The following is a 27,085-nucleotide window of genomic DNA, read 5'->3' as shown; positions in this document are numbered from 1 at the left end:
ACAACATGGGACCTCGCACAGGATAAGCCAAGATAAGTTTCTGGTTACAATTACTTCACTGAAAAAAATTACGTTTGTCTGTTAATATGCCGAAGCTTTCAAAGATTCCATGTGAAAAGAATTCCATAACGATTAGGCAACATTTTCCTCACAATTTCAATTATTATTTCAGATCCACTGCTGAAAGTAAGAAATACTGAACTCCCACTTAAAAATATGAGTACATGCTCCATAAGGAGTGATATTGAATTGTGCCGACCACAGAGGTGCACAGTTGCTGAATTAGATGATGTGAGTTGGTTGCCAGTGGGGAATATGCAGGGAAGAAAAAAAAGTCAGGTTTTCATTGCCAAATGACACTGGCTTCAAGTGTAAAAGCATTTGCATTAGGAGAGAAAAAAATCCATTGTTTGTTAAATTTATTGACCCTGGCCCCACTGATAGCAGAGGATGCCGGGTTGGTCCTGTGTAATCAGCTCTTTAAATAGTGCTAGTGGGTTTGGCCTAAAGCCTGGGAATAAGGCATTGCATTTACTTCCCAGATAAAGAGGCCCAGCACTGAGGGGGCCTCACCATGTCTTGGAAAAGGTGAGAACCATTTTGGTGCAGGTCCCAATGGTCAAGAACTTCAATCATTTAGAAACACTGAAAGGAATGACCTCAAAAAAGCTGTGAAAGATCAAAGTGGAGACACCTCCTCACTTGCATAATTCAAGCTGAGTTAGCCTCAACTTGAATTATGCAGAGAGGCAAAACTCAATCAATCCAGGTTTCTGCTTCCTGTGCTGGCTTCTGTTTCCTCTCTTGGTTCCTACAGCTCATTACCAGGCTTGGACCTTCTGGAGAAGATGTGGAGGGAAATGCGCAGTGTTCGTACCACGTACTATACTGTCACTCTCAGGGAGGACACTGAGGGGCAGAGAGAAGGGGTGGCATGGAGGGGGAAGAGAAAGGATCTGACACTGGGTAGGGAAAGATTAAATATTTTCTGCTCTTTAAATAATCAGCACAGACCTATTTCTCCCATTAAAGAAGAGAAGTGGGAGGTAAGAAGGGTTTCTTGAGGACTGAATTGGCTCCAAGGTGTTGTGCATGATAATGGAATATTGGAATTGAGTTGACTGTAAGATCAGTCACTTTCAAATCTCCGCATGCCCTGGCACGTTCGTACCTCTCTGATCTACTCACACCCCATTCCTCTCCCCATCGCCTTTGCTAGACTAGCACATGTCTGCTGCAGTCCCTCATCCCCTCCACTTTCAGCCACTACGCCTCAAATCTCTGGAACTCCTTGGCTCACTGTCTGGGCTCAATCCCTCCATTTTGCCCCCTCTCTGCCAGTCTTCAAATCACAGCTGAAGACTTTCCTCTTCGACCATGCTTTCAGTCAGCTCCCCCCTTTCTGACCTCGTGTCAAACCACACTGCTTTTAAGCGCTCATAGACTCCCCATGTGAAGGGTGCTATATAAATGCAAGCTGCTGTTGTAGTTTGCAGTACTCCAAAGCACTGCTGATGACAGATCAGACAGCATGGTTCGTAAGCAGGATTTGGCGGAGTCGACTGGGCTGGCAATCTTCCTGGCTCCTGTTAACCCTGCCAACCAAAGCTTTAATGGGCAGGGTGGTTGGTCCTAGCTGGGTAAGCAGTGGGAAGCTTGCAGAATTAGTGGTAAATGCAATAATTATGGTATATTTCTCACTCCCAACTGCCAGTCAGTGTTTGCAATGACAAGGTGCACAGTTTTAGCTGGTTAACCTACAGAAGTATCCCATGCACACTAATGAGATCTGTCAGCCTTGCATCTTTCCAATTTGACCCTAATCGCCTCAGGCACGCTCACCGCCTGAGCTCAGGCATGCTCACCGTCTGGGCTCAGCCACGCTCACTGCCTGGGCTCAGGCACGCTCACCGTCTAAGACGGTGCGAATTTCCTGGCAAGCTCTTTTCAGTGCAAGAGTTGTAGCCTTGACTTCTTAATCAATTATAATGTGTTGGAAAACGACCAAATTCACCTTTTGTCATCCATTTCACTGCTGATTTAACTGAAATTCATTACATTTACAAGTCTATTGAGTCTAACACAAACAAATTGTTGCTCTAAATACATCTTAGCATGTTTAATTTGTTCTCTATTTAAATTGTCAGTTCTGGTTCAGCAGTACCTACATTTACTCAGTTCAGATACAGTTATCAGCAAGAGGAGATACTATCAAAGCTTGGCTCAATTTATTTGAAACTTTTGGAAGCCAGATGGCCTATTGCTGGAGGGTAAGAGATAAAATAATGAATTGGTTCGAGTAGCATTTGCATGGGATCAGTTTACTGCTGTTTAGAGTAGATATGGTTAAAATAGATAAGAGAAAAATCTGATAGAATCCCTAACCATGGGCACCAATGCTATCACTACTGCTGGTATCCTGGCTGAGATCAACAGCACAAGCCCGGAAATGTACCTAAGAGCTTATTGGTCTATATGGTTAAAATAATAATAATAGTTGCACTTGATATATAGCGCCTTTCACATCAGAAGGACATCTCAAAGCTCTTCATAGAATGTAAAGTTGAGTGACTGTATTTTGTGGGTAAATGAGACAGCCAATCTTTTGTACAGCAATGTTCCACAGACTCGATGGGTCTGTAATTTTTATGATTCTAGCACCTTTCATGTCAAGAGGATGTCTCCAAACACATGAATGTGTGTTCACAAACTGGAATCTTGGTTATGCTTCCCAGTAGCTATCACCCCAAGCCGCCAAGTTTCTGCATCAGCTATCTGACAGCTATCAGTGTGGTGGGAGGACCTTTACAGGACAGCTTGTGACTTGCCACCTAATTTATCCAAATCCAATGCAGGTTTCCACACCACCAGGTTTACCCAAGTGAGGGTCTTTACATTTATTTAGCTCTGAGAGCTGGTGCAGACCTGATGGTGGAATGGCCTCCTACTGCTCTGTAAATTTCTATGATTCTAGTAGCTTTTATGTTGGGGGGGATGTCTCAAAATATTTCACGGAGCTGACTGGAGGAGAGGGGAGGGGAAAGCTAAGTTACTCGATTTTTACACATGAGAAATGACCAAAAGACTGAGAGAAATTGAGTCAGCACCTTCTGCAGAGGAGTGAGAATACTGAAAGGGGTGAAGGAGAAAAAGAACTTTACTTTTTATGATACTGTATGATGTTGAAACATCTCAAAATGCTTTGCAGCAATTAATGTCAAGTGTGGTGACTGTTTTTGTAGGGAGATGCAGCAGCTATTTTGTTCATAGCAATATCCCACAAACAGCAGGAGGTGAATGACTAATTTACCTGAAAGAATTTTGGCCAAGCCACCGGGAAAAACTCCCTTCTCTTTTTGTATAATGCCTCATTCATACTGCACAGACGCTTCCAATAGAGATTATGCTATGGAATTTCACCTTGTTTGCACTGTGGGCAGGAACCTACACCACAAGTGGTAACACACAAACTATTCGTAAATCTGCATTTGTCTGGAAGTTGTGAATTTCAGATTTATTTTAAGGTATGCCAGAACTTTTTCAATCTCTGGGAAATGTCTGTACAGAGCAATACTCCAAAAGCACGTTGCAGTCAAACAGTATATGGGATTGGAATGGGATGGCAGGTCACTTGATCACAGACTGGAAATAAAGTAGGAAAACCACCCTCTTTCCAAAGGACCTGCTGTATCCAAACATGCTGTGAATCAGTTCTTCAGGGAGGGTAGCAGTGAGGGCAGCAGCTTTTAACTTACAGATGGTGAAAGTGGGACGCCATCATTTGTAGCACTGCTTGGTAAACACAGAATTAGAAGCAAACGAAAGAAGGAATCTTAAGAGAGAAATGAGAACGAAAAGTAACCCTAATCATGGGTGCTTGGTGAGATGTTAGAGCAAAGGCAACTTCAGAGCGGGGAGAAATTGACAAAACAAAATGGAACCTCTGTAACTCGGACAGCAGTGATGCAGCATATAATTTGGAGAGCAAAAAAGGTAATGAGATAAAGAAGCTGGATGGGTAAAATACGATTTCAAGTTCAAATATGATTACTCCTTATCCTGCATATCCGTCAATTCATTTCACAATTAAAATTTACCCACTTCTCTCTTGAAACTGTCATGTTTCGCCCACAAATATACGGTCAATTCACTTTACAGCATATTCTGTGAAGCGCTTTGAGATGTCTAGAAGACGTGAAAAGCGTTATATCAAATGCAAGGATTATTATTATTATGTATTCCCCACATCCACTGACTCCCTGGCAAACTGTACAACACGTTAACTGCTATCTATGTAAAATAGTTAAGACTGATCTCTTAATTCACCCTCTCCTTCTGAGTTTGAGCCATGGCCCATTGTTGTGAACCGCTCCCCCACAATAAGTAAGCTATTATCTTTTTAGTAAGTGGAAGAAATGACAGTAACTGCACATGACATTGGCGTTATGATGCATCATGATCTGCACTGCTGTGAATGCCAAAACAATCAGCTACAATATGTTGGGGAGAGTGAGCTATAGGCAGGCTTTGGCATAAAACTATGGGGTGTGGTTTCCCTGAGAAAAGGCACAGCAGCTATTTATATTTTTTAAAAATCAAAACCTCCATAAATAATCCTTTGATACCAGATAACCTTTTAACTGCTTGGTTACTTCACCACCAGCTGATGAAGAAAAACAGCGCCTGCAATCAATTACGCGGGTGGTCTCACTCATGTCCTTCAATCAATGTTGATACTGCTCCACAACATGCCTAATAGTATAGTTAGGATAAGTTACGTCTGAGCTGAGATCCAGTTCAAAGCCGGTTTATTTGACATACTATGCTGCATGGTTATATTTTAAGAAGCAAAATACTAGCTAATAGGCATGGTTGTTGATGCAAAATACATACTGCCGCTCAGAGATAGAGAGAAAGGGAGAGAGACGTAGATGGGTGTTAGCATAGTTGCAGCATAACAGAAACAATTCTGACTCAGCTATTAGCTGGAATTTACATTATCTAAGTATTATTTATGTAAATAAGGCCAGTGTTTGTAGAATGACTAATTGAGCAGTTACTTTTAAACTCTTGGTATTACACTTTAAATTTGCATTTTATATATTTTTTCAAGCTAAATACATGCTTTATCGAGAAGCGTCACTATAACCTTGGAGCATTCAGTTCTGTGGAATATGTGCTGCTTATATTGTAGGATGGATTTCAAAACAATAGTGGAACAGTTAAACATCCTTGCAACTTTGCTGGCACACTAAAAAATACATTCAGAAGTTACAATGAACTTCAGGTAAATCAAACATGATCTCAGGAAAAATTTAAATGTACTAATCTCCTGTTCCATTATCACAAAACGTTTATCCAAGGGTTGTATTCTTGGCAAAACTGTAATGGAATTCATCAGGCACGCATTGCACCTGTTTGAGATACCCCTTAAATACAATAAGGCATTGAATTCATCTCTCAAGTCCCCCTCTTCTACCCACCGCCCTGGGTAATGAACCTTAAATCTTAAAAAAATTCTGTATTCTTAACAATAATCCTTGCATTTGATTCAGCACCTTATCATGTCTTCAAGACATTTCAAAGTGCTTCACTGGAAAGTGAATAGACTCTCTATTTTGTGGGCGAAACAGAAAGTTGCTTTATTTAACTTCCATTTCTCAAATACAGGCATTGAATATGTTAAGAAGAAATTATTACGTTGAACCTTAATGCAACTCTGGCTGTGCTAGATTAAAATCTTATTCCCAGAGGTGAAAGAACAGCCTTCTAAAATTCTGCAAACACAATAATGTATTTGGTTACATTGGTGGACTGCCAGCTGGGTAGTGTTTTGAAAATCCTCATTGATCTGACAAAGTTTCACTTTTGTAACATCAGAACACAGTCACTTTTTGTTCTGTTACTCTCAGATAATGCTCACCTATGAATAAAATCAGCTGGGGATTTGGGATCATTTTTGTAGATTACAGTGACTTATTTATTGAAGATAGCTTAAACAAACAAGTATGACCAAGGTTGCAAATCTCTTCCAAAACACGTTCCTTCATGCGCTGTAATAATTGTTGCTGAAACTCATATTGAATTTATATTCCGTACTTTCTACTACCACTGTAAACAGTATTGCGAGGTGACTGGTCTGTTAATCCTGTGTGGTGGAAACTGAATAACTAAAAACTAAGCACTCTGAGACTCTCCCCGCATGAAGGGGTATAAATGCAATTTGTTGTCGTTGAATCTTTCATACGGAGAATTGTATATGTGCCAGTTTGGGAGCATAAGCAACCATATTTGGTTGCTTATGCTCCCAAGCTGGTCCACCCTTCCAAGTCCTCCTGATGGAGATGAGCCAGACTGGGAATCAGAGTGTTCAAACCAAATACCATCAGTCTGATATCCAGAAAAATATATACTTTCCATTAGGGTCCCAGAAAGTGATTACAAATAGGAGCCTGGCAAGCGAGAGGACTCTGGTTCAATTCCCAGGCAAGGCGAAATATTGGGCAAGTTTCCTTACTTCACACTCTTCTGTTTACCTCGCAGTAAGTAGGAACCTAGTTGTTAGTCGATTGGCGGATCGCTTTCCGGGGGTAATAATCCCTTCAAAAAAAATAATAATAATTTTTCAATTAATCCACGACTATTTGTGAGTCACTTAGACATCTTATTAGGGATATTGATGGTGTGTACACTTGGCTGCTGCATTCACCCATCTGATCAACGAATGTCTTGTTACATCACTTTCAGCTGACTATAGAACAATATTAATATACTGTAAAGTGAATTGACTGCATATTTTGTGGGCAAAATTCCAATTGGGGTCCCAGAAAATGTATGTGGAGAGATTTTGAGGGAGAGGGAAGAAATGATAAAAACTAAATTCCAAAATATAAGACTAGCGAGTGAATTTAAGCTGTAATCTAATCACAGGATTCAGATGGCATCCATAAATTGCTTGTGGTTTGCTTTGTGGATTAGGACTTCATCCGATTGCTAAGATTAGAATATACTGTCAGTTACTCCCGTTATAGTCATTTTTACAGCCCTGAGCAGTGATATGCCATGGGAATGAAATCGTATTACTTGCTCATTATCACTGGTCCTAACGTGATGCCTCCACATGATAAACTGCAGTAACTGTTAAAACTCCTCTTCTTTACAAAATCATTCCTCAGCTCAAAATATCTCACAATGTGAGCTCTCCCAGTGGCTAAATTGGCTAAAACGCCCTCGTGTAGTATGAAAACTGAGCCACAAAGATGTCAAATGTCCAAGGTTTGCCCCTGGTTTGTGCTGAGTTAGAAGATCTCAACAACGGTAGTCATTAGGGTATGCTGCAATTGGGCTCTGCACTGCTTTGTTAGACAGTGGAAAATTATCTGCCAGACTTCCTGAACCAGGGCCAGTGACCCCTGTGGTAAATCAAGTGTACATATATTAATGTGTGTGCATATATGTTAGTGGGGGGGACAGGAGCAGACCGCAAATATGACGCCTCTGTTGTTCAATATCTTACTGACGTTTACTGTCTAGGTTCGAAAACGAAGAAGAGTGCCTCAGTGAGATACCAAAATAACATCTAGGCTTCCCTAGAACTGTATTTCAGCATGAGCCAACATCTTCTGGGAAAATGGGATAACAACAACAACAATTGGCATTTATTGCCTGGTTTGATTCCTATCTCTCTCACTGTCTCCACTTTGTTGCCTCTAACGGTTTCTCCTCCAGCCCCCGCACTGTCAAGTCTGGCATCCCCAGGGCTCTGTCCTTGGCCCTCTCCTCTTTAATATCTACATGCTTAAGATTATTTTTCAGGTTCTGTTGGTATATTTGGGTAACAGCAACCGCGTAAGGAAATTTAGGATGGTTTTGCGTTTGTACAAAGGCATCAACGTCACCGTGATTTTTTTTTTGTCAGCTGGGTGTCTGACACATGTAGAAACCTATCACCATGCTCAAGGGTATCCAAACCAAGCTGAGATTTCCATGCATCCCACCTACACATGGGACTTCCAGAGATAGATTGTTGGAATGGAATGTGCCCTCTTTCCCTGGAGGGATGCATCCTGCTTACCTAATTCCAGAAAGTATTAGGTGCCAGTTGGCAAGAGCCAAGGCTTGGGGACCCCAGAGAGTGTGTTGGGGTACTACTGGAATCTAACTAGCTAAAAACCCATAGCTTGCCATTGATATTGATGTCTGGTAAGCTTTCCCACTGCTTGTCCAGCGAGGACCACCCTAACCATTAGGGCTTTGGCTCGCAGGGTTAACAGGAGCTGATGGGATGGCTCCCTGCCCCCAGTGATTGGTCTACCTTTCCAGGTCCCGCCGATGTGCCAGTCTGGCTGTACTGTTATCAGCAGCGCCCTGGAATACTGTCGACTCACTTGGCTCAGGAACTAGACCGCCGAAACCACCACAGAGGGCTGGCTCAATTCCGACATTCCATTACCAGGCAAGTTAACTTGGAGCCAGTTCAGCTTCAAGGTCACTGCGATACAAATCTGATGGCAGAGAATCATAGAAATTTACAGCACAGGAAGAAGCCATTTGGTCCACTGATTCTGGATCGACTTTCACAGCAATATTCAATTCAATCCCATTGCCCTGCCTTCTCCCCATACCCCTTTTTTTGGTTAGTTGGGTGTCTGACACATGTGGAAACCATCACCATGCTTAAGAGTATCCAAACAAAACTGAGTGTTCCATGCATCTCACCTATATATGGAGATTCCAGAGATATTTACAACAACAACATTTATTGGAATGGAATGTGTACTCTCTCCTTAGAGGGATGCATCCTGCTTAGCTAATTTTGGAGAGTATTAGTCATAGGTTGAAGAGCCAAGGCTTGGGGACCCCAGAGTGTGTGTTTCAGGGTACTGCTGGAGTCCAACCAGTTAATAATTGCACAGCTTACCACTGAAAGCACTGTTTGGCAAGCTTTCCTGCTGATTATCCAGCTAGTGCCACCCTATCCATTAGGGCTTTGGCTTGCAGGATTAATGAGCGCTGAGTGGGAATAGACCCTGCCCCCAGTGACTGTGGTCTGCCCTTCCAAATCCTGCTGATGAGCTCTTCCAAATCCTGCTGATGGGCTGTCAGAAGGTTGGCTCGATTCTTACATTCTGTTGCCAAGCATGTCACCTTGGAGCTAGTTAAGCTCCAAGGAGACCTCACTCTCACCCCACCTCCCTCAGGAGGTTAGTCACTATTTGGTCATTTGACAAGTGCATGTTTCAATGTTAAGAACTAGGCAATTTGCCCCCTTGTTCTGGAGACAGGAATAGTGAGAGAAAATGGCTGAAAACGCAGTCAAAGAGATAGTTTTCAAAACCCACTTGCAAATCTAAGAATGAGGAGGCAAAGCAGAAGAATTTGGAAAGAGAGTTCCAGAGGGAAGGGACAAAGTTTTGAAGCCTTGTGCTGTGAAGCGGGTAGAGGGGCATCATGGAGCAGGCGAAAGTTAGCAGAGTAAAAATGAATGGGGGATGGCAAAGTAAGAAAAACGAGATCCAACTCCTAAACATATTTTCCTAAATTTGGTGAATTGCCTCCAGATTCTGGAGGTAAAGTAGTCTTATTAAAACAGCATAAAAAGACCACAAGTCTGCACAATGCTGGGACCACCAATACCTCATTAGGTTTTGTTCATCCCGGTGTCAACCTGAATTATTCATGAAGCCAACATGTGCTAGAGCTCCTAACAATCTGCTTTTCAGTTCTCTGTTGGATTTTCCCTAGTTAGCAGGAGAGGTTACATATTAAAGTAAATGGGTCCCCTGGACATTATATTTAGCATAGGGAATAGGAGGGTATTTTGTTGAATTGCACAGTAATGCATCAGTTTTCCACAGGGATTCAAGTGAGCAGAGCTGAGCATGGTTCGGTCACCTCTTATCATTAATCTGGGATCCCTTGATAGCCTTGGAGGAAAGGGATTTTTTTTAAAATTCTTTAAAGAAGGCATATGTGTTGAGGTTGGGGAGGGTCATCACTTTCAACGTAAAGTATTCATCTCCTCTTAGCAAAGTTTTAAAAAGGCTCAAAGTATCAGAACCTGCAAGAGACGCTTTAAATTGAATATACTGACTCAAATTGGCTTCAGCGCCTCTGGGCAAGGGAGCAGAAAATCAATCAAGGTCCCTGTTCTCGATTGTTATCCAGGGACCATTACTTGAAAGTGCATATATGTGGGCACTGGGTGAAGACAGAATCTGACTCAGCTGTGATGCCTCTGTACTTGAACAGCTTGCCGATACTCATTGGGTTTAATTTGCAAATAGGATTCTTTAATTAGGGCTCTGAGTGGGGACTGCTTCTGTAAGTAGGTCACCCACATCACGCTGACTCACAGCAACTCTGCTCTGAGAGTAGATTGCATTGCAGTAAAGTTCCTGCAGTTGCAGACATGATTCCAGTTTAATTATGAAGAAATCCCATTAGAAATCAGCACCCCATTGTCCAGGCTCACACCTAAATAATGCACTTGAATGATGTACTGTGGGCACCTCGGGAACATTTCCATATGTATGATACAATCTGTCCTCAGAGAGGAGCAGGGGAAAAGTTTGAGTCGTGAAAACAAAGAATATATTCCCTCTAACAATCTGAAACTGCAGGTTCACCTGCATGGTTCAACAACAACTTGTATTTATTTAGCATCCTTCATGTAGAATAGTGTCTTGGAGTACTGCACAATGGTGGGATTGGACACAGAGCGAAGGAGGAGGGGAGGGGAAAGGGTTACTGGGGCAAGGATTCACACATCAACAACAAATTACACTTGTATAGCGCCTTTCACTTCGGGAGGATATCTCAAGGAGTTGGACAGTCAGGGATGTGAACCCAAGCAGGGGGTTGGGATCAGGAGGGATGGAGGGTAGGGGTTAGAGGGTGACTGAAGGCAAAGTTGAAGAGGAGGGTCTTGAAACATGTCTTGAAGGAGTCAACGGAGGAAGCAAGGCAAAGGGAATGTGGGACGGAGTTCCAAAGGGTAGAGGTAGAGATGCTGAAGTCTCGACTGCCGATGGTGGGATGGGCCGGGTGGGAGGACGTGGAGCAAGCCAGAGCCTGTTGAGTGGAGGCAGCGGACAGGTTGATATGGCGTTAGCAAGTCACAGCGGTAGGAAGGAGCAAGGCCGTGGAGGTTTTTGAAGGCGAGGCCAAGGATTTTGAACTCTGTCCTCTGGGGAATGGGGAGTCAGACGAGTGTTAACCCTGCAACGCAAGTCTACATAATAGGATGGTCCAAGTTGGACAAACAGCAGGAAGCTTGGCAGACAATAGTTTCAATATCAAGGTATGCAATTTTAACTGGTTAAATTCCAGCAGTACTCCAACACACACTGGGGTGCCCAAACCTTGACTCTTGCGAACCTGTGCCTATTACTTTCCAGATTTAGATAAGCAGGGTACATCCCTCTGGGGAGAGAGTGAGTATTCTATTCCAGACAAATGAGTAATTTCAATGCCTGGGTAGCATGCATATGTTGAACTTTCAGACTAGTTTGGATATTCTTAAGCGTGACGATGGTTTTCTGGATGTGTCAAGACACTCGGCCGACTAAAAAAAAGTCAAGAGTTTTCCCTTCCCATTATACCAAACAGGAGATATCCAAACCTGGAATTTCAGAGTTGGCTGAACAAGTAAAACTGCACACTGAGATGTCTCTTGATTGGTAATGTCAATCTGTTTTGAGCCCTATGTGGTCGTAATTCATGAAGCTGAGTTACTCCTTGGTAAGTAGAGAATTGGATTGTCTTTGAGGAAGAGAGAAAATAATTTAAATGATTCACTAGTTCAGAGGACGTCAATCATATATTATTTAACCTGACCTCAAAAGAGCAGAGTACTTTGGAAATACTTTCCCTTAACAAATTGAGGTCTGAAATGCTAGATTTGCAAAAAGATTTGCCTCAGGTACCGAGATGCGTCTCTCCACTGGTGATCCCTTTCCATTAGGGGATAGAAGATTATATGGGATAATGGGATTATTATCCATTGCTGGCCTGAGACCCATATAAATAATATTTTTAGTACATGCAGGAATTTATATTTACTAACTGATTTTTTTGATATTTGAAATTACTCTTCACTGGAAATACAAGTTACACAAATAGAGACTCTTTAGAACTCGTACAAGATCCGCAATAGACCTGCACTCCAAGGGAGGCAGCACGGTATTAAAGGGGATTCCTTATTTCCAGGAGGAAATACTCCAAAAAGCACCTTTTTGCCTCTACTGTTGAAGATTTTGTAAACCTATTAAGACTTCTGTCAACATATAATATTCCATTTTAAGTTAGTTTTGCTGTATGAAACTCTGGGGTGAACATAAGCTTTTGATTTTCCACGCTCCGAGATATATAACAGCAAGGTACAAAATGCTTGAAAATTGAGAGAAATGAAAGAGGGAGATCAAGATCAATCTGAATTGCGATGGGTTAATCTTAGGCGCATGCATCTGCTCTCGAATAGAACAGTGCATAAACAGCAGTATGATCCTTGAGAGCATTATCAAACTATCAATCCCAAGAGCCGACCAGGGAATAAATGTTTAGTAGCAGCAGCAGAAGCAGATGCTCCCTCGGGTCCATTCTTTGTTACATGTGAATTAGGTTGTATGCACCTGTGGTGTACTGGGATTTGAGAGAGTTCCTGTGCACACTACAAGTATTTGATGGTGATGCAGATGGCTGCCTGAAGTTAAAATGCTGATGTAAAATTCATTTACATCTTTAGAATTGTTCTTTGTTCAAAAACAGCTGGTTTAGAACAGCCAGTGCCTGCTCTAGTAAACTACCTACGTTATATTTTAAGATTTGAATCAAGAACGTCAACTTTGATTCATTTACTTTTAAGGCAAATTCTACAGAGAAGATAAAATGCAATAAATACATAACTGAAACTTCTCAAAATCTTAAAAAAAATACTGCTCTGTGAAGTGCCTTCTTCAAGAGGCGTGTGAAGACCCTCCTCTTTCACTGCGGCTTCGGTCACTCTCCCACCCCTACCCTCCACCCCTCCTGATCCCAATCCCCTGCTTAGATCCAAATCCATGACTATCCACCGCCTTGGGATGTCCCCCCGACGTGGAAGGCGCTGTACAAATATGATTTGTTGATGTTGTTGATGTGTGAGACGAAAGTCCTGCGACATTTTAAATATTAAACCAAACTTCTTCCATACTTTAAACTGTGATCCTATTCGATACTGGAAATGACCATTCTAGAGGGGTTTAGCATTGATTTGACTGGTGATGTTACTCAGATCGGTTAAGCAGAAGTCCAGCCAGTCCTCCTTTTCCGCTCCACATACTATGTTCTATAAAACCAAATCTTCCTGCTCTGCCAGACAAAAAAATTACAGGCTTCATTCACACATTCATATACTTATTCTGCAAAGTATACTCAGTAAATAATGAGAGGAAAAATGAGGCCTACTCCCTCAGTTTTTTTAAAAACTATTTTACTTTTGATCACAACCCCTACCAATTACATGACATATTTGATAAAATGACTGTAATTTCTCCACAATGACCATTATGTGACCATTATAATGGATTTCTCATTACTAGTGCTTGTTGGCAGTGGCCTGCAAATGTACTGACAATTGTAGAATGAATAATGCCCATAATGCCCCAATCATTTTTTTGTCAGCTAAAGTAAGTAGCATTATATATAAATTGACAGCTCAATTTCTTTATATAGCATCTCTATGACAACTTAACTGCTTTAAGTGACAGAACGTCTAAAGAGCGTTCTAGCTACATCACCGCTGCGCGGCTGCCACAAAACATCTGGTGATGTAAACAAGATTTTCTTCAGGGAATTGGCTCCACACTTTAAAACTGCAAACCTGCTCCAAGCTGGAAGTGTCCATTTTGTGAGTATTTTGGCATTGATTTGATTGGTGATGATGTCACATAGATAGGATAAACAGAATTCCAGCGTATCAGATAAAAGTAAGCAGCATTACATACATGTCAGCTTCCCTGAAGAAAATCCTGTCTACATCACTAGATTTGTGTAACAGCTACACTGTGGTGATGTAGCTATAACACTCTTTAGGACCTTCCCATTCCAAATAGTGTTGAATTCAGTAAAACCAAATCTCTCACAAAATATACACTCAATTTGATTTACAATATATTCTGTGAAGAGCTTTGAGACATCTCAACAACGTGATAATGCGCTATCGAATGCGAGGATTATTATTATTATTAAATCTTCTTGTACCTCCGTTGAGCTGCAAGACTTGGGCTTTGATAAGATCCTATGTTTGAGCTGAATCAGGGTACAATTTTTTGATAAACACTTTTTATCATGCAGTCACTTTTGCAGATAGTCACCCGCCATTGATGCAATTGGAGCCATATTAGATCCTATTATAAAGATTTGTGAGTGCTGTTCTGGAACCCACTGGATGGTTTGAGCAGCTTACTCCTGTTACTATGCTTTCTGATGAAGCGTTGAAAAATAAATAAATAATAACAATTTGGTCACCTAATCCATGACTGTTTATGGGACATTGCTGTGCACAATTGGCTGCCGCGTTTCGCCTACAAAATATAGTCACTGCACTTTACGGTATATCCTGTGAAGCGCTTTGAGACATCTTGCTGACGTGATAAGGAGCTCTATCAAATGCAAGAATTATTATTATTATTATTGACCTGCAATGTCTTTCCAGCATTTGAAGAAATCTAAACTTTGCAATCTTTCAACATTATTCAATCTTCCCAAGAAAAAATAACCATGGAAGACGTTTGAGAAACTTGGCATGTTTCAGCTTAACTTGGCATGTGACAGCTCAGTTTACCTATGCATATTGAGCATCACCTTTCTAAATTGCTTTTATAAAACTATTTTGTCTTAACCTTTCCCACCAGTGGAGAAGTACTATACTAAATGCTAGCTGAAACGGTTACACTATGGAAATACTTTTGTTAGTGTAGTGATTTATTAAATAGGCAAACATACAACTTTACATTTATGTAGTTCTTTTCAAGTTAGGAGGATGTCTCAAGGAGCTTGACAGGCCTAGGTCGACAGCTGTTATGTGTCAACAATGTCCCACAAACAGCAATCAAATCAATGACCAATTAATCAAAATGTATTTGTGAATTTAGATGAGGCAGAAATATTGTCCAAAACATCGGAAGAACTTTCTGATGTTCTTTGAAGAAATGCCAGAGGATTGTTTAATTCCACTTGAACAAACAGACAGGATCTTGAATTAACATCTTATCCAAAGAATGTTACTTCTAACATTACAGCTTAGACTATGAGCTCACGTCCTGATATTATTCTCAAACCCACAACATTCTGACCCAGAGCCAGGAGTGCTATTATCTGAATCAAGCTGACTTGTTTGTATGTGTGTGTGTGTTGGGGGGTGTTGCTCTTTGTGGAGATACGTTTACAACAACAACAACTTGCACTTATATAGCGCTCACCACGAAGGGTAGCGTCTCAGAGTGCTTACCAGTGGCAGAACCTGACTCCCAATCGGGGAGTGGGGAGGTGACCGTAAGCACGGTCGAAAAGGAAGGTTTTCAGGTGGGACTTGAAAAAGGGGAGAGAGGTGCAAGGTGGAGGGATTGAGGGAGTGTTCCATAGTTTTGGGGCGTAGTGGCTGAAAGTGCGATCTCGAATGGTGGAGCGGAAGGTGTGAGGGACAAGTAGGAGGCTGGTGCCAGTCGAGTGGAGGAGCTGGGTGGTGGATTGGGATGTGAGGAGGTTGGAGAGGTAAGGAACAAATTGCGTTTTTGACGATGTGCGCTGATAATGGGAATATAAATGTATAATATAATTAAATAAGTGTATATATATATATCAACGTTTCACTAAACTTATGGCCATGTGGAGCAGTTGGTAGCACTCTTGCCTCTGAATCAGAGGTTGTGGGTTCAAGACCTTTGGCTGATACTCCAATACAATAGTGGGGAAGCAATACCTTTGTCAGAGCTGGGTCCTCAGGATGTGATGTTAAACAGAGCTCTTGTCTGCCTGTTTTGGTGGACAATAAAGATTTCATGGTACTATTTGAAAAGAGATAGGAGTGTCTCCCAGTGTCCTGGTCAATAAGTCCCCATATAAAATTGGTAATTCACTTCATGTTTGTTTGTATAGACAGCTACTACACTGTGAAGAGCTTTGAGATGCTTTGACAATGTAATAAGGTGCTATATCAAGTGTAATGATTATTAATATTATTATTACTAAAGCAAAGGACAGGTATACACACACACATAAGCAGCACTGCGTGTAAAAAATAAAAAATGCAAGGATTTCCAATGCTCTTCCCTACTAATCCTTTTTCCATCAAATTATGTGTAAAAACAACCTAACCCTCCCTAGAAACCAGAAGGAAGTAAAACAGATTATTATGTAGGATGGAATTTTAATGGTCTCACAATTCAACAGCTAGACATAAGTATCTTTTTTCTAAAGGTCATAGAGAGGCATGTGGCTCAGCCAATGTAGCTTGTCTCAATTACATGTAAATATTTGATGACCATCCAGTGAAGGAATATGGCAACTTTAATACAGTATATTATACTTCTGAAACCTAACACCTTAATGAAAATGGTTGAGTGGTATTTTAAAAATGTAGTTGAACTTTCATAACATTAAATGTATATTTAAGATCTCTTCAACCGTAAAGCACAGAAGACCCTCTGCAATTGTAAGGTAAATGATACAAGAAATATTTTACTCTTTGCCATCTGGATGCAACTTTCATAACATTAAATGTATATTTAAGATCTCTTAAACCGTAAAGCACAGAAGACCCTCTGCAATTGTAAGGTAAATGATACAAGAAATATTTTACTCTTTGCCATCTGGATGCAAATATTCCCAAGTCTTAACAACTCCCTTATTATGCAGTGAATGAACTGTACTGCATCAATCTGCACAAGGCATCATAAATAGGGTTAATCATGGAGAAAAGAAGATTTACACAGTGTTTAACTATTTTAACGCTTCAATAAACTACTCTTCTTAAAATATTGTGCTACTTTTTGATGGTGATGAAGAGATGACAATCTGTGGTTTTATCCTGAATTTCTACAGAGTAGATAAAGTTAGCTCATTTTTAAAATGATAGCGATTATCTATCCAGCCAGCTGTCTGGGAAGGAGAGTCCGTCCCTATTTGAAATACGCAATAATGGAACCTTGCATTAAGTGCTGCAAACATAACTTACACTGCAATTATTTCAGAGATTTGCAGAGCGACTGTTGGATGTTGCATTGCAATTATTTCAGAACTTGATAGAGTGATAGTTTAGGGTTGCTTAGCAGCAACTAGGTAAAATAAATCTTAATGTTAGGTGCTGGGATCCACCTTTGCCAATCAAGGCATAAAATCACTGTGCATGGACTGCAAACACACAGGTTTACTTTGAATCATTAGAGGAAAACCAACATTTCATTAGAAGGCATAAATAAAAATAGTACATTCCAGAACTGTGACAATGTGTCATAAGTGACATTTTCTCCATCTGTGACCAGGGCTCTCTCTGCCTCCTTCGACAGTGTCACCCATTCTATTCTTTGCCATTGACTCTCCTCTCAATTCCACCCACCATCACTGTTCTGTCCTTGACTGCTTTCATTCTTACCTATCCCAATGTCTCCAATTCATATCTGCCAACAGCTTCTCTTCCCACACTGTTATGTGTGGAGTTCCTCAGGACTCTATCCTTGGGCCTCTCCTGTTTAATATCTATATGCTGGCCTATGGCGATGTCATCCTCAGACACAGGGTTAGCTTCCACTTGTATGTGGATGACACCCAACTCTGTCTCTCCGTCTCCACCCTTGATTCCAGGACCACTGCTGTTCTGATTGAAGGCCTGTTGGACATCAAGTCCTGGATGAGAGCTAACTTTCTCCAATTGAATGTTGACAAGACCGAGGCCCTCCTGCTTGGCTCCTGTCTGCGCTTTCTCACCTTAGGCACTCACAACATCAATCTATATGGATGCACAATCCAGCTCACTGAGCCAGTATGGAACCTTGGTATCTTGTTCGACTCAACCATCCTTCTTAACCCTTTCAGCTTCCCCTACCACCACTTCCATGAAATTGCATTCCTCCGCACAAGCTCTCCTCTCAGGCCGCTGAGACTCTTTATCTATACTTTTATCAGGTCCGGGCTTGACTATGCCAACTCTCTGCTTGATAGACTTCCCAACCCTTCCATCCACAAGCTGCAGACCATGAGAATTCTGCACCTCATATCCTCTCTCTCACTCGGCTCCACAAGCCGATCACTCCCGTCCTTGCCTAGCTCTAGTCACTATTTATGACTTGCAGTTTGTACTATACAAATGACACATCCAGCATTACATATTCTCTGTCAATTATAATTCACCATCATGGAATCATGGCGTTGCACAGATATTTAATCATCTGTACCCAACAGTACTTTCCATCAGGGTTCATTTGATAGTGATCAGGATCAGGAAAGGCCAGGCCGATTCTCACCCTTACTGCGTGCTAATTGTGGCACGTCTCTCATTGTTTCAGTTATCAGCATAGCAGAGGTTTCAAATAGAAGGCCCTTAGGTCTCTATGGCAGTTTCCCCTTTTTCAATTTACCGACTGAACAACTGGGAGAGCAATGTCCATCTCCTTTACAAAGGACTTAACAAAACAGTTCCCAATTTTTAATGCAGCAGTTTGACACACTACGACCTACTGCCTAGAATCTGAAGAGGTATACCTAAATATCCGGAGAATTGATAGTTCAAATGCCTTTAAATTCACAATCTCTCTTTGATAAAGCAACTGCTACCATCCAGGCAACGTTTAATAAGAATAATGTACTTTAGGTAATTAGCTCAAATTTTGGACACACAAGCTTACACAACTAGGTTAGATTCTCAGTGAAGCACAATGACCTTATAGAATGGCAAGATATCATTAATCATTCAGAAAGTGTGTTGTCAAGGAATGGTTCACTACAGAAGTAAATTAATTTGCAAATAACATCTGAAATAAGTTCTGATTAACCAGAATGATTAGAAGTCTGAATATAAAACAAATCTAATGTACTTTCAGGTACTGATAAGAGAAACAATCTGATTGTTGTATGCACTCTTATATGGGTTTAAAAAAAACTTTTTTGAGGATTATTTTGACTTATCATCTAAACTCTTAGCCCATGTACTTTGTAATAATAATAATCCTTGCATTTGATATAGCGCTTTTCACGTCTTCTAGACGTCTAAAAGCGCTTCATAGAATATACTGTAAAGTAAATTGACTGTATATTTGTGGGCGAACGCGGCAGCCAATTGCGCACAGCAATGTCCCACAAATAGTCGTAGATTGGAAATGACCAATTTTATTATTGTTTTGGAGGGATTATTATTGTATCCATTTCTGTTCTATGTTCTACCAATCAAAGTCATCAATGTTGGTCTTCCTTTGGACAGGAGATTCTCCCTGTTAAGATTGTTAATAAGTATGAAAATCAGGCATGATTAGAACACTTTGGCTAAACACAGTCTCTCTCACTGTAACTCCATATCGTCTGGGTGATCTGAAGGAACCACAGAGTCTGAGGGAAGGGGGAATGATTTTTCCCCCCCAATTATTTGCTTAGGTATGAAAATACAATTTACATTTATATAGGGATTTTCACCTCCTTGTTAGAGAAAATATCCTGGTTAGAAAAAAGGAGACAATTACTCTGGAAGCAGGATGACAGAAATGCCTATTTTCTATGGTCTCTGAAATAGCAAGTAGTGGAAGTGATCTTTAACCACTTTATCAAGCAACCAACCTCCTACTAACGTTATTAAGAGTGAGTTTTCCATTAATACACACCCAGTAGTTATGCACCATTATAAGGTTCTTCAAAGGTTGGGAGTGGTATTTTCCATTTAGTGCTTTATAACAAAAATGACTTACATCGTGCCTTTCACCTAATTAAATGTGTCAAAGAAATTTACAAGAGAGAGTGGGAGCCCGAGCAAAGAGGGAAATAGGGGAATCGAAAGGAGATGACTGAAGGTGCAGCCAAAAAGGAATATTGTTGAAAGCAGAGAGGAAGGTTGAAAGATTTAGGGAGAGAGTTCCTGAGAAAGGCGCAAGGAGGCTGAAGGCTTGACTTCCAACTGGGAAGGCTGGGCATTGCGGAAATCAAGTTCGGAGGTGACAAAATGAATGATATAAAATACTTATTGATCTGAATGCACTGCCTGAAAGGTTGGTGGAAACAGATTCAATAATCTGTTAAAAGAGTGAGAAATTAGCAATTCCAGTATTTAATCTCCTCTCATAGCTATTAAGTAATTGTAACATTCCTTACTCACCAATCTTTTGATAATCCTGAGTAGAAGTTTCTGCTGTTTTGGATCCTGTCTAGATATCAATGCATCTGCAAAAGATTCAATATTTTCTGGCGACATACTGTCTTGGTTTTCTCCACCATACAGCTGCACCATGAGTGAGAGACACTGAGTTGAGCCTTCAAACACATCTGGATCATCACTGGCGAGCTGCAAGTTAATAGCATTGATTATGATACAGATACAAAAATAACTGCAACTTGAATGAACTCTTGCATAAATATCTGTCAGAAAAAAATAATTACCCCTGGCCAATTTTTTGTATTTCTAATTTGTTCCTGAAAACATCTGAGCCATTTTTTGTTTTAATGGAATTACAGTGTTATTGATGCCAAGTGGTCTTCAATACCTTGTCCAGCTCCAGCTGATTCCCCCTCCCTATCCCAGCACATTGAGGGCAATTGTAGCTCGGCCTCACCAAGGCTCAATTTGACTAACTTAGCACCAACTGGGTAATGAATCTGGAACCTGCTTGGACCATGTTGTTCAGCTATTTACTGAATAGTCATTAGGAGAGTCCCAGAGCATTTGGCTTCCAACAAATTAGATCATTGCAAACCATCATCTCCAAAGCTGTCCCAAACCTTATCCCAAACAGCATTGGTCTAAACCATAAAAGATCACCTTTACGGCTTAACAGAAGCATTTATGGGAGTCTTTTAAATCATGACATGACAAGTTAAACATGAGAGGGGAGGAACAGAGATATTTACCTCACACTGACAATGAACTGCACTGCCAAGGTGGAGAAGGATATATGCGAGTGACTGTGTGTCCAAGACAGCAGGTACACAGTGTACAAACTCTTGCTGGGCCAGTTGATGCTGAGGGCCAGAATTTCCAAAAGGTATGCTTTTCTTGATCTTTAAGGGGGTCAAGAGAATGCTCAATGTTTCTTGCATCTGAATCTTGTGAATGGTACAAGCTACGAAGGGAAATAGACTAAAAAGCAATCTCCCACAATGAAGTGAATGACCAATTTTATTTTGGGGATTGTTGGCCAAGACACCAGGAGAAACTCTCTCTTTTCAAATAGTGGCACAGGATTTTTACGTTCTTCAGAACAGGTCTCAATGCCCCATAGCCAGCAAGGTTTTTTTTACTCTTGATCGCTATCCAGTCACCTTGCTGGAACAGCATACGATTTGCTTTAGCTGCAAAAGACCTTCTCGGTTGGACTGCTTGCCAACAATTAGTGCACACCAACATTAAAAAGGCCACTGGGGCAAGGCACCTTGTGACTGCTGGAAGCAGTGAAACTTTCTCCCAGTATGAATCACTGCTTTCAGAGGAGAGCAAAAAAAGACAATGCTATTAAGTACTGTATAATTTTTATATCAATTTCAGGAGGTGTCAAAAACCTATTCTGGTGGATAAATTGAGTGACTCATTATTTACTCTAAGTACTAAAGGAAGAATGATCTGAGCTGCCCTGTTTAAATTGGAGTCACAGCTTAGATAAAATTACACATCAATATGATAAAATAATTGTGGCCAAGACTGTGTGGAAGCCTGGATGTTGGACTGGTGCCAGCAGGATGACATTAGAAGTTGCAGTCCTCACCATGTTGGTGTCTCGTTGCCTGGAGACATTGAGGGTTGCTGGGAATGATCCCAGAGCAGAGCAGTGTTGGAACATTCTTTCAATGTACCTGTTTCAGTGCGAAACCAAGATCGAACCATTGGATTTTACTTTAGACCCGAAAAAAGCTTGTTGAGAAGGTTTACACCAGAAGATGCAAATGCATCATTCGAATTATTTTGACAATCGATTTCCAGGTGCCGCCAAAAAAACAATGTGCGAGCAATGCTGTTGCTTCATCACCTGAAAATATTCTACCCATAAAAATTCCTGTTCATTCAACCTGTAAAGGACGTCTAGTGGGCAAGTGCTAACACTCTCTCAATGTAGAAATGCAGTGAATTCTTACCAGGTGAATAAGCAGACTAATTAAGTCTGTCAGGGGTTTATTGATAAGCAGAAGGTTTTCGGCAGCCTGGGTGTCCTCTCCCGAGCCTGATTTCTGTGCCTTAATGAGAAAACAGAAATGAAAAAGAATCTTGCAGCGGTTATTCCTTTGAGATACAAATGAGTCCCAGCAGGTGGTGAAAAATGTCAGCAGAAGATAGTGAGAAACGCATTTCCCAGGATTTCTTGGATGGGTAAAATATATCAATTCATAATTAGCTAACTTTCAATTTATGGCATTTCACTTATCTATGTCTTACAAAAATACAATCAAGCTTTTTCTCCAACAGCCAATTCCGATAAGTAAGAATTGCTGACCTGCGTGCTAACAAATTGAGGATTTCAAAGTAGTTTCATAACCGCAAGAAATTTTTCATTATGAAGCAAAGTGAACAAAGGTGTCATACATGCTTTTAAGCAAGAAATAAAACAAGTCTTTTTTTAAAAAAAATTGTCCTCTCCTGAAAATACTGAATCTTGGCTTGGCTCCAGGAACTATTTATCACATATGAAAAAAGCCGACGTTCTCACCCTTCTCCAGTCCCAATCGCTATTCAGTGACTTCTGCTGTAAAGAGCAGGTTTGTGGACGTCAGGTGAGGACAGGGCAAGATTCGACAGCGATGGCCTCAACAGTTAAATAGCTTGCCATCATTCACAGTCTAAGTTCAAATGACAACTGAGCAAAGTACTGGAGGATGGCTAGAACCATGAACGTGGATCACTGCAAGATTCAACAAGGGAAGGAGGGGAAATTAAATATGCAAACAAAAAGATAATAATCCTTACAGTTAATATAAGCACCTTTCATGTAGGGAGGACATCTCAAGGAGCTTCATAGGATATACTGCAAACTGGAGTGATTGTACATGTTATGGGCAAAAGTGGCAGGCAATTTGCACACAGCAATGACCCACAAACAGCCATGAAGTCGGTGACTAATTTTATCTGGGTATTGTTGGCCAGGACACCAGGAGAAACTCTTTTCCTTTCGTCTCGTGCCATGCAGTCTTTAAAGTCCACCTGAACTAGCAGTCAGAATGTACGTTTAATGTTTCATCTAAAGGATAGCTTTGGAGTGTCGGGATGGACTAAATCAGTTTCACGTTCCAACAATCTTCTGACTCGAAGGCAATGCTCAGAGGTGAAGATTCAAAAAGTAACTTTTTACCCCAATTCTAATGCAGTATTGGCATTGACCGCACCGCAATTAACTGCATCTGGTGCAATATAAAAGAGGTGACACTGTTGCCTTCAGAGACTGGACCAGAGGTGGGTTTACATCAGAGGAAATAGCAAATGGGCTGAAAAGGAAAACTCTAAGCCCTGCTGCTGATGGCAGTGGGCAGGCAACCTTGCATTGTTGCCCAGGGCCCTACACTGACCAGCAATATTTTTTTCTGCACTGCCGGCCTATATAGAGCGTCCCCTGAGTTGTGGAAGAGTCCTGGTTAGAAAAACAGTTATGGGTTTGAATTTAGAGACCATTATTCATGCTAAGTGTGCACAGGCACATTGCTTTCTATGGTGTCGCCGGTGACTTGGATTTTCCTTTCGCAATGTTAATGGAAGAGGATCCCAGCACCAGTAGCCCCAGGGCCAGTTTTGTTTGATCCTAGAATCTACACGGGGCATTAATCTCACAGGTAGTGTTTGCATGCTGCTTATGTAAATATTCACTGATTCTGCCTCCACACCTGCATGAGCCACAGGCTATGCAAGGCAGCTGGAGTGCTAACAAAACAGTTAATGGCGCACGATATGTGGATGTCAATGGCTCATTCCAAAAAAGCAATGGGCTTGGACCTCTTCTGTGATCTTAATTAAATACAATTTGCAAGCTGTAGTTTATTCTGTCTGACTGGTCACAGGTTGGGACAAGTTGCATTAGATGATGCATGGATTATTGATGGTCCTTTTTATTTTTTTTACAAAAATAACTAATGTGAAATCCATCATTTGACTGATTCCTTGATTAACGTCAACCACAGGGTGGAAGGTCTCTAATTCCATTGGTAGTGAGGAAACCCTGGCACTGAGAGTGGTCCACACTACTGAAGGATAAAAAAGGATTTAGCTGCACTTGTGCTAGTCATGGTACGATCCATTTCTGCAGATGCCATTTAGATAGTCATTCTAACCCAATGTATTAGTAAAGGGAATGGAAAGCTGGACTTCCATTGAATTGGGACGTCCTCCCTATGTGAAAGGCGCTATATAAGTGTAATGTTGTTGTAGAATAGTCTCATTACACAACAGCAACAACAATTAGCACTTATATAGCATCTTTCACGTGGTTTGTAGAGATGGAGGGGAGTCCAAGCTAGGAGGGAGGGAGGGTGGAGGTGCCATTCTTTGGATGAGACTTTAAGCCAAGGTCTTGTTTGTAGAGACGGTGGTTGCCTTGCGAGGGGCCTTTGCAAAGGTTCAGTTTGGAGCCCCTACATTTACTAGATGATGACACTAAATTTTATCACTGGATCTGCTCGGGGCCCATCTGGCTCGGGGTCTTGTGCAATTGCAAGGATTGCAAGGTCCAAATGCTGGCCTCGACCGTCTGCCTGGTTCAGATGGACATTAAAGATCCCTACGGCACTATTCGAAAAGAGAAGGGAGTTTCTCCTAGTGTCCAGATCAACACTTCATGACTGTTGTGGGCCATTGTCATACACAAATTGCCTGCCCATTTCACTCGCAAAACACACAAACTCACACCACTTTACAGTATATCCTGTGAAGCTCTTCGAGACGTCCTGACGATGTGATAAGGTGTCATATCAAATGCAAGGATTGTATGAGGCAGTGGACTGATTTGTACCAAAGAAAAAACATCTATTACTGGTTTGAGTTTTCACAGTGGGTCCTCTGGGTTCCATTCCTGTTGGCTTGAGCTGAACCAAAACAAATATTCTCTTTGAGCAGCAGGCAGGATCATGTAAACCCATCATAAACTGTTACATGCAAACACCATAAATGTGTGAATAACGTTGACTATAAAGCTGCAAAAATATGTGACATGGTTTTATTTGGTCTCAAAAGTGGAATACAGTGGAAGTCACTTAAGCTGGACATGTTGGAGCAGGGTGTTTTGTTCGATTTAACCAGTGTCTGCAGTTAACTGAAGTTACTAATTACTTTTTTTTTAAAAAAGTGCTAACTTCTACTGTTGTCATCTCTTCCCTTCCTGCCAAACAGAGGAGCAGCATTGGTGCCTCCTCCACCCCATCCCATTGGTCACGTCCTGCCTCACTCATCAGTGATCGACACCTCGGAGCTGCCGCTAACTGATCCCCTCCCAGCCACCAGATGCAGTCACTGGCCTCCCCCCCCCACACTGGTTGCTGCTGATTGACAACCTGGAGCCGCTCCTGAATGGATGGAGTCCGCTGTCAATTTGACCTCTCACATCTCCATTCCCTCCCTCGCTTCTTTCCTGTTCCTCCCGCCCCCTCATTGATTGACACCTCAGTGCCGCTCGTGAACGGATGGAGTCTGAATGGAGCCGCTCGAGACTGACCTGCACAGAATGAACGAGTGAATTGACACAGCGGTGACCAACAGCTCAGCAATGTCCAAATTAACCCGCATATGTAAAATAGCTTACAATACAAACAAACCGTGATCTGGAGTCTTGTCCAAATTAGCCAGCGTCTGAGGCTAACCGGCGTCCGAAATGAAGCAGCCTCCACTGTTTGTGAATAGGGACTGGCATGCAATAGTATCTTTGAAACTTCAGTGCATCATATACTCTGTGTCCTGCACTGAAGTGAGGGAATGTTATCCATTGTTGGCACTGATCTACAGTATATTATTGCCAATTCGAGATTGCAGCAGCACTTGGGACATTCTTTGCGTACGCTTTCGCACAGCACTATTGTACATCTAGTCAACAGAGTAGCAAATGGGCATCACAGCTGCAGCTGGCCTCTTACACTGCAGTAATGCTGCCAATCCTGCAGTCCTGTAGCTCAGTGGTTGGAGCACTCGCCTTGCAAGCGAGACACCTGGGTTCAATTCCAGTCAGAGTGAAACCTTGGGCAAGTTTCCTTACTCCACACGGCTAATAATAATCCCTCCAAAACAAAGCAATAATAAATTGGTCATTTTTAATCTGAGACTGTTTGTGGGACACTGCTGGCACAATTGGCTGCCGCGTTTCGCCAACAAATACAGTCAATTCACTTTACAGCATATTCTGTGAAGTGCTTTGAGACGTCTAGAAGACGTGAAAAGCACTATACCAAATACAAGGATTATTATTAATATTATAACCAGGGCAAGAAATGTCAACATACCTGACAGCTTAAGTATTTTGGCATTTTTAAAACTAAATTAATAAAACAGAAATATCGTATTCCCATTGGATACGTGCTTCAGTAAAAATTCACTTCCAGCCTGCACTTCTGTTTATTAGTTATGCAATGACCTCAATTACAAATTAATGCAGTTTTGAATGAGAAAAGAGTTCCATTGCTCTCATACAAAGAGACAAGCCTCCATGTTCACTGATTGAACATTAGGCTGGAAACTAACAGATATAATTATGACATGACAGTAGCACTCAGCACAACTGAAATATATTAGCTGAGGAATGTGTGAGAGTAGTACATTCTCTGATAATGACAGCAATAGACCACTTACAGTTGTGTGATTACTGGGGCCACACAACTTCTCCTGCCCTCCCCCACTTTGTACTTTGGCACTGATTTATGATCTCAGGGTGAATTGGATAGCAAGCACTGTAAT

The 27,085-nt window shown here is 41.4% G+C and overlaps 1 protein-coding gene across 1 annotated transcript in view; it reads right to left on the bottom strand.

Moving 5' to 3' along the window:
* ulk4 (unc-51 like kinase 4) overlaps positions 1 to 27,085 on the bottom strand; it is a 261,176-nt gene that overhangs the window by 15,208 nt on the left and 218,883 nt on the right. Inside the window, exons 34-35 of the mRNA XM_042332045.1 lie at positions 22,303 to 22,401; positions 20,336 to 20,521 (exon numbers count right to left, since the gene is read on the bottom strand). Of these exons, the coding sequence (XP_042187979.1) occupies positions 20,336 to 20,521; positions 22,303 to 22,401 (285 nt within the window). The remainder of the gene's footprint in view (positions 1 to 20,335; positions 20,522 to 22,302; positions 22,402 to 27,085) is intronic.

Source organism: Callorhinchus milii, unplaced genomic scaffold (genome assembly GCF_018977255.1).
Source record: "Callorhinchus milii isolate IMCB2004 unplaced genomic scaffold, IMCB_Cmil_1.0 Scaffold2, whole genome shotgun sequence".
Classification (NCBI taxonomy): Eukaryota; Metazoa; Chordata; class Chondrichthyes; order Chimaeriformes; family Callorhinchidae; genus Callorhinchus; species Callorhinchus milii.
The sequence above is the reverse complement of the archived record's forward strand: the minus strand, read 5'-3'. Positions and strand labels throughout refer to the sequence as shown.